Below are 9,160 nucleotides of genomic sequence, written 5' to 3' on the forward strand. Positions count from 1 at the left end.
GTAACAATAAAATTGTGTTTGTGTTAATGCATATTATAATTGTTCAATTAGCCAATGAAAAGGCTATAATACTTTTGTAATTGTACTCATGCTAACTGAATGCAGGACTTCTACCTCTAACAGAGTAAATTTGTACTTTGGTATTGATTATGTTCTTATTGTAGGTAAAGGTTAAATTTTTACGAGGAGTGCTTGAACGCACCACCACCAGCTGTATTGAAGTTGAAGTAGGTAATCGGACTGTCATGTGTGAGTAGCCTAAACGGTGGGACTGCGTTGATCACTGAAGAACTTGACCGATCCTCGCAAATCTCGATGATCTTGGATGATTCAATATTTTTGGGTGTTTTGGAGTTAAGAAAATGTCGCACTAATTAGGCCTATTCTTTTTTTTCTACTGCGCATAACTTTAATTTAGCTTGTTCAAAGTTTTGTTCTGCTATTTGAGCACCGGCAATCCTTCATATAGTTTTCGCACTTGTACTGAGAAGTGTGTTTGTGAGCTGCAGCCATGCAGCAGGAGCTCTTGTTCAAAGTCTTGGTCATCGGGGACTTGGGAGTGGGAAAGACGTCCATCATTAAACGGTACGTCCATCAGATCTTCTCCCAGCACTACCGAGCCACCATCGGGGTGGACTTCGCCCTCAAGGTGCTACAGTGGGACAATGACACCGTGATCCGCCTGCAGCTGTGGGACATAGCAGGTCAGTTAACCTTTAACCTAGTTTTACAGGCTTATTGTGCATCAGCTGGTTTCTTAAAACCTAATCTCTGCCTGTATTATAACTGGCATTATTCTCTATAGGAAAGAGAGAGAGTGTGTGTGTAAACAAAAACATTTTGTTTTGCCTTCAGCAGCTGTGAAAACCTTCAAAACCTTCACAGCTGCCTTAAGTTCTTAAAGCTGCTTCTGGAAATAAGCTTTTTAAATCAATGTGGGGCAGTTTCAGTAAAGTAGGAGCATGAGGGGGGGGGGGGGGGGGGCATCTCTAATTTATCAAGTAATTTCTCTTGTTTTCTGGCTGTGCAGTATGAAGTGGTTTCCCATACAATCTACACCTCACAAAGAGTCTGTTCCAGTGTCTGGAAACATGACAATACATTGACACTTTTCTAGTACTTATTTATTTTATTTTTAACGATTCAGTGAAACACATATGCACAGAGGGTGTTTTTGCAGCGGGAGATGTGAACTTCCCACTGACAGTGTGAGTCTGTCCACTGGATGCCTCGGTCCCTCCCTGTCATTTGAAGCCCGGTCGAGGAATGTGGATCTTGTGCCTGGCTGTGACTCAAGTGATCCCATGCTCATAATATAAGTCACATGGTGGCGGCTACTGTATAACAAGCGCGCGCACACACACACACACACACACACACACTGCACACCAACATTCACGCTCTCTATAGTTGTCACTGATGAACCGTCATACATTTAATTTCACAGACTTTGAAAAGCTGTCTCAACTTAAATATGTGTGTGTGTGTGTGTGTGTGTGTGTGTGTGTGTGTGTGTGTGTGTGTGTGTGTGTGTGTGTGTGTGTGTGTGTGTGTGTGTGTGTGTGTGTGTGTGTGTGTGTGTGTGTGTGTGTGTGTGTGTGTGTGTGTGTGTGTGTGTCTGATGGCTGTCTGTGCGTCCCAGGACAGGAGCGGTATGGGAACATGACTCGTGTCTATTACCGAGAGGCGGTGGGAGCAATGATGGTGTTTGACGTGACGAGGGCCTCCACCTTCGACGCCGTGCTCAAGTGGAAGGATGACCTGGACTCCAAGGTCAGGCATCTAAAGGCAATCCATCTCTGGTCCAATAGACAAGCTTTGTTCTGTAATGCTTAGAAGCAAACTATGCAACATTGGAGGTGGGCATTTTGATTGAAAGAAAGTGTGTTTCATGCACAATATTGGATTTTTTTTGCCGATATCCGATATACCATTATTGTAAAACTTAATCCGCTGATATCGATACCAATATACTTTTATATCATTTATTTTTTTCCAACACCAAATTGCAGATATAAAGTCTCTTCTGTAAAGGAATTGACATTTTATTATGCATACTCTTATCGTGCTGGCCCACCATGCAGACATAAAATACAAAGCTTAAAATTGTGTGATTTTATATTTTTGAATACAATATTTTTTATTTTGTGTAAACTAAGAAAAATACTTAAAGGAATACTTAAAGGAATACTTCACCCATACGGAACCAGCGTTCTATCATTATAAAATAACTATTATAATATAATGAATGAGGTTTTTCTTCCCTCAGTCTTCCCTTAGTCTTCCCTTGGCCCAGCTGTCCTGTTATTCCTGACCCTTACTGTGATGTCACAGTAAGGAAACTGTAGGGTTAGACAGTGAGACCATAAAACACTCTTTCTGCCTTTTCTCAGGCTAAGATGATCCGATTTAATTTTTTTTGCACATTTATACTAAATAAGATCTCCGAGTTCAATACACCTTCATATTCCAACCGGTGAAGTAGGCATTTAACTTTACAATATAAAAAACTCACTCGCTCAGCTGCAGGTTGACGTATTTGATGAGGCAGCAGTACATACATAGTTACATCTATCTGCTATTTTCCGATATCCGATATTTCAGTTTAAAGCCAATACCGATATCGTATTGATAATATCGTGTATCCCTAGGTCTGACACTTTCTGACATCGAGTTGGGAAGCTGTGTCCGACAATTTCTGTAGAAGTATCAAAATGCTCAAAAGAAGTTCTTCGTTCAACCTTTCATCCATGTGTAAAGGAAAAGGTATTTATTGCTGTTGCGACCGGCCAATCTCAAGACATGCACTTCTGCTGTCTTGAAAGGTGAGATGCAATAATCACAGAAATGGGCGAAGATGGCCCGCATTTTAGAACTATCATTCCTGCATGGCATGTTGTTGCACTTGTACATGGAAAAAGTGAAAGAAGTAGTTGTGTGAAAAGCTTCAGACCGAAGATTGCATACTTTCTGACTTCCACAGACCTGGCCTATCGTTACTTGTGGTGGCCGTGCATGTTTAAGGGTCAGTTTTAGCAAAATTACAGAAATAATGAGTCAAAAATTAGAAAATTTATTTATATAGCACAATTCAGACACAAGGCCAATAAAGGTGCTTTACAGAGGCAAGATTAAAATACATAATACACATTAGAAAAGTGAATGAACAGTAATAAAACATTAAAAAGCAAATTAATAGATAAATAAAAAATTACAGGTTAAAATTTAAACAGAAAGGTCTTCAGACTTGATTTAAAAGAGCTGAGAGTTGCAGCAGACCTCAAGTTTTCTGGGAGTTTTTTCCGGAGATTTGGTGCATAAAAACTAAAAGCTGCTTCTCCTTGTTTAGTCCTAACTCTGGGGACTGTAAGTAGACCTGTCCCAGACGACCTAAGGGCTCTGGACGGTTCATAACGTATCAGCAGATCAGTAATGTATTTTGGCCCTAGAACATTTAGGGCTTTATAAACCAACATTAATATTTTTAAATCAATTCTTTGAGTGACAGGAAGCCAGTCTAAAGACCTCAGAACTGGGGTAATGTGATCCACTTTTTTTGGTCCTATATTGAGGACTCGAGCAGCAGCGTTCTGATTTAGCTGAAGCTGTCTGATAGATTTTTTTGTAAGGCCTGCAAGGACACTGTTACAGTAGGCAGGTCTACTAAAGATAAATGCATGGACAAGTTTTCTTCTGAGACATAAGCCCTTTAATTCTTGATATGTTTTTAAGATGGTAGTAGGCTGACTTATTAATTGATTTAATGTGATTCTTGATATTCAAGTCTGAGTCTATGACAACACCAAGATTTCTGGCTTAGTGTGTGGTTTCTAACATAACAGATTTAAGCTGTGCGCTGACTTTTAATTGTTCATCTTTGGCACCAAAGACAATTACTTCAGTTTTGTCTTTGTTTAATTGAAGAACATTTTGTAACATCCAATCATTGATTTGTTCAATGCACTTACTCAGTGCTTGTATCAGACTATAGTCTTCTGGTGATATGGTTATGTACATTTGCGTGTCGTCTGCATAATTATGGTAACATAATTTGTTCTTGTTCATAATCTGAGCTTTTTCTTTTTTTACCTGGGCTCCCCTTGACTTTTGCCATTTTAATTGACTCTCAAGGACACATTTAATGACTTTGTCTGTACTTTTGTCTGTTTTGTATCCTGCCCCCAAGTTTAGATTGGTCAATTATCATACATATAACTAAAGATAAATAATATAAAAATATATTTTTACAACCATTTCTAGTACATTTAAAATCTAAGCAGCCTAAAATGTCAGTTACATGATATAATAGTATACTGTACATACCACCTTCATTTAACCCATCTTGCCTCTCTCTTAAGGTGACTCTGAACCATGGGAAGCCAGTTCCAGCTGTACTCTTGGCCAATAAGTCAGACCAGCTGGGATCCCAGCAGCCCAAACTGGACTCCTTCTGCAGGGAAAACGGCTTTGTTGGCTGGTTCGAGACCTCGGCAAAGGTACGAGAGAGGAGACGCTGTACACATCAGTTTAGGAGACGATAACTGCAGCTGTTTGAAGAAGTGAAAGCAGTGTAAATGAGGTAGTTTGAGGTGTTAGTAACATTGCAACAAATCATTTGACTTTGTGATTTTAATGCATATATATCCTGGGAATAGAAAATAAAATAGGGCTATTTAGGTTAACTCCCAAATGGAAAAATTCCATCTTCTCTATACATAATTTGCATATTCAGATTAAGTTTATAGTAAACTGTCTGAAAAAAAGCCATTGTTACAACAGAAGCATAAAGTATAAAGAGATTATTCTAAAAATGATCGTAGGGTGATTCAGTGCAGACGCTGAAAGTCAGGAAGTGTGCTTGCAGTGCTTTCACAAAGAATTTCTACAGTGTGGTGTGAAATAGCCTTCAGTTCTTTCCTGTCTTTCAAAGGCCGTCTAATGAGTCACACACCCAAGACACACCGGAGTGAAAGTCATAGTCAGTAGTGTAGTGAGTGAGTGAATACCAAGTCGAAAGATCAATTCGACACAATGGTGTCAACAGTATCAGACATCATTGCTTCTCATTAGATAGAAAATTGTCAGGAGAAAAAGTCAGTAAAGATAAAAGCACACTTTTCGATAACTGCTGTTTTACTTTGTGAGCGTTATAAGGGTGGCATTAGACACATGAGTGACACTTTATGCTTTACACATGAGTGACGCTTAAACTCAAACTGCAGCTGAGGCTCATGGGTGAAAAGTCAGAGGATCACTTAAAGGAGAAGTAAGTGATATTTTTTTTGTTCATATAAGTGTTAAATCACTCTATACAGCAATAACTTAAACAGTATGCGCAACTCATAAAGCAGGTGCCCCAGTCAATCAGCTTTGCAGTAATTGCCAGATAAAATTTTGCAAGTATCCCGCGCGTTTTTATCCAATCAGGAGACACAGCACTATGAAGAGGCGGGTCTCTGTGCACGTGAACGATGACTCGCTGTTCTTCATCGCGGAACTTTTTGAAAACGGCTGCACGTTCATGTGGTGGTGGCAAAGGGACAAGGGAAGGAACATGCATATCCTTTAATGGGTTGTTAAGATGTTTCAGCCTTGCCACTGTCATCCCTAGAGCAATCGCACAAATGTGGCTAAACGTGCACGATGTCTTCTTTTATTCCCTCCCTTTAGGAAAATACAAATATCGAGGAGGCGACGCGTTGCTTGGTGGAGCACATCCTGAACAACGAGGAGAGCCCGATAACAGAGCGAGATCCCGGCTCCCTTGTCCTGTCTGGGTACACTAACACTGCAAAGGAGCATCTTAACTGCTCTTCATGTGTGAAATAGTGACTCCTGACCAGTCACAGACACCCAGGAAGTAAACGGCTGTGAGGTCACGGCCACAGAGATAAGTTTGGCTCAGGGACTTGTGAAAAAAATCCCCTTTGTGTTCAAATCTTATCCCACGGTGATTAATGAAGAAAAAATTGAACACAGTTAGAGCTTTGAACCAATGTTCACTCTGCAGGCCAACATGATATGTGGCACACTTAAAGATAGGGTTTGGAGGCACATTTTGTTTGGATTGGTGTGCTAACTTTTTTATTTTATTCCATTCTTACATTCAAGGTTATGATTTATATCTTAAACTGTCAGGTTTGTTTGTATCATCTTTTTTTTGCCACATAAATTGTTAAAAAAAATCTTTTAGAGGTATGATGCCTTCTTGCTGCATTCTTTGCACGTTTCCTGATGGTTAATCAGGCTGATTTTAAGTCAGTGCACAAGAGTTGGTCAAATTATGTGTTTTAGAGAGATGCAAACAGCAAAAACTGCAAATGCTGAAAATGTCCTAAATGTCATGCTTATTGTGGAGCTACTATGAAGGCCTGCAATGCAGTTAAAACATATATAATAATAATTCATCAAAATGTAATAATTTGTTGTGTTTGAGACAAAACAGAATGACTATCAGCAGCCTGTGTGGACTGTATAAAGACAGAGTTTTGTTCAGTAGTGTAACACATGAGCAGTGATGTGACGGTGTGCTGGCCTTCATGAGATGTTGGATGTAGGCCGGAATTTTAGGACATGTTTGGTGAAAAGCTAGATGAAAAGATCAATGCTCTTAAGGCTATAGCCTGGATTAAATAAACAAGTATGACGTATTAATTATTGGGAGGAGCTGGAATGTGGATTATGTACCTTTTTGAGAAAACCAAGCTAGTTGTTCTCGATGTCAAACAAAATGATTGTTCATTGAATCCCTGTTTTTGGAAACGTTGTAATTCCAGTGGGTCTTAACTGAGCATAAAATGAGCATATGACTGATCTGACTGATCTAATGGACAGTTGACAGTGTCAAACAATTAACTATCCTCCTATCTGTCATTGCACATCTATCTGATGAAGATAACAGCCCTATTTCTTTGCTGATAGGATGTGAGATTAATCCCTTTATGCAACAGTCATACTCAGTAATCCTGTGAATTTGTAATCGACCTGCTTATGTGTAGAGACATTTTCTTTCACACTGGAACCTGAACTAAAAATCTTGCATACTAAGAAATAAAGCGCACACATATCCTTTGCAGTAGTGGAGGTGAGTGAGTTCAGCAGATATGACCAGTGAATGGATTTTTAATTGAGTGCATAAAACCTTAAGACACACAAGGTCGTAAACCATTTCATGACTTGTGTGGTCCTTCCAGTATACTGCTGTAGCTTCTCCTTCTGGTTAAGCACTCATTTCCATTTCATTATGTGTCTGTAGTTTCCGTCCATAATCGTTGACATTTCACCCTCTCAAAATGCTGATGTTTTACTCTACATGTGAATAGCAGAGCTGAATCCCTGTCAAACTATTCCCTCCATCGTTGTTACGAGGCATTTTCTTCAACCCTAAAATCAATTTCTTTGCCAGTCAACAACATAGTATGCGCTGCTCGTCAGCGTGGCAGTGACAGAACAGACGCCTTTTGTTGAATCTGCCTCGAGTGCTCTTTGAAATTCCATGTTTTCAAATTAGGCCTCTGCTTTATATTTTCACTTGACTCCCTTTGATGTGTAATAGCCTGGCCTTGTAATGCAACATATTTGCAACTTGCGTTCTCTGTGGACCATACTAGATGCAATAAAAAAAATATATATATTTGTGGTGCAGTGTCGTGGGGTGGGTAGTATTTGTTTAAGCGGCAATCATTCACTCAGGAATGTTGGGTGAATCAAAAAGACATGTCACGTTTCTATCAGCTCCAGACACCGTGTTTCACCTTTTTGAAAAACAATGAATTGATTATTCTGATTAAACTATGTATGTATTAATTTATTTCAGCCTCTCATTTATGAGAATTTGCTGCTTTTCTTTGATTGAATAGGTTGCTAACTGAATAAGTTATTTATTCAGCCCCAGTCTGCATTAGGACACACTGGAGTAACGGAAATAAGCATCAGTTTCCCTACAAGGTCCAGAATGCAATTTAAAAACACTTACTGCTGCTCCGATGGTATTTCCAGAATCCACAAGGACTTTTCTTACCATCTGGATGGAGAAAGGGTCCATATGCCTAATGATAAAAAAAAGATGTTAACCTGTTTCCCAAGTTGCATGTTGGGAAATGGCCTGAGAATCCTTTCTTTTTCTTTTAATCATGCAAAGAGAGTATTTTCCCCATCCAGATGGTTAGAAGAAACTTTGAACTGCTGTGAGTGTTGTGTAGATAAACCAATGATTACCCCTGTGACCTGAATGCTGTGCAGGTTATGTTTGTGTGATATTTGGTTTGATTTTTTTAATCCATATTAATCCAGTTATATTTTTCTGTAATAAAAAAACATGGTTGCTATAGGAAAACCCCACATACCTTTTAAGTTTAAACCCACCTTTTCAGACGTTGGTCTTTAAAGTAAAGCAGGAACCATCGCTGAATGCTGTCTGATGGCATCTGCTTAACCATGAAATGTCATTTAGACACATACTGGGAATGTTGTTGGAAGTAATTGAATCAAAGTGGAACAGTCCTGGAAAATTGCTTTAAGGCAAACAGACCATATGGGGACCCTGGCAGGAATGTTGTAGGCTGGGTTTGTAGGGATTTTATGATAGTATATCATAATAAAACACCTGATGGCAAAACTATGCTGTCAGGAACACTTAAGTCATATATTGGGAAATTTGTTTCTATTATGTCATAAAAATAAACACTATAAAGTTGCTCTCAGCAGAGCCACCACATAGGCCTGCACATTTACAGACACTTTGAAGCGTAAGCATGGCACATGAAACATCTTATGAATGATATATCATGCTGGATTTTCCATTCGTGTCTGCATTTCATTGGACAGCAGGTAATCAGGGAGTTTGCACATCACACTCTTGGGCCCCTCCAAATGCATCGAGGTGAGGAACCAGCTGATGCCACAGTATATCCTCGCCCTGTACCCGGGGGCAGCCTTCTGCTTTAAGATGCCCTCCCCCGGCCCCAAGAAGTAGCCCAATCGCCCTCCTTTCCCAGTCACCTGATTCGTGTACTGCCATTTTATACACAAGTTTGAGTAAAATAAATAAAAAAATAAAGATATTGGCCTATCGGAAACCCCAACACAGAAATACACCCTTTCTGTAAGAAGCTTTGAAAAAAAGGGAAAATAGGAAAAAAGGAAAAAAAAAAAAATCAAA

The 9,160-nt window shown here is 39.4% G+C and overlaps 1 protein-coding gene across 1 annotated transcript; it reads left to right on the forward strand.

Moving 5' to 3' along the window:
- Nucleotides 1–511: 511 nt before the first annotated feature.
- Nucleotides 512–5,829, forward strand: rab38c (RAB38c, member of RAS oncogene family; the record flags this gene model as incomplete). The annotated part of the gene is made up of 4 exons (XM_080040547.1): nt 512–704; nt 1,643–1,773; nt 4,359–4,496; nt 5,671–5,829. The coding sequence occupies 4 exons, from the start codon at nt 512–514 to the stop codon at nt 5,827–5,829; spliced, it is 621 nt and encodes a 206-aa protein (XP_079896673.1).
- Nucleotides 5,830–9,160: the final 3,331 nt, after the last annotated feature.

The sequence above is a fragment of the Ammodytes marinus genome (assembly GCF_949987685.1).
Source record: "Ammodytes marinus genome assembly, chromosome: 14".
NCBI classification, from domain to species: Eukaryota; Metazoa; Chordata; class Actinopteri; order Uranoscopiformes; family Ammodytidae; genus Ammodytes; species Ammodytes marinus.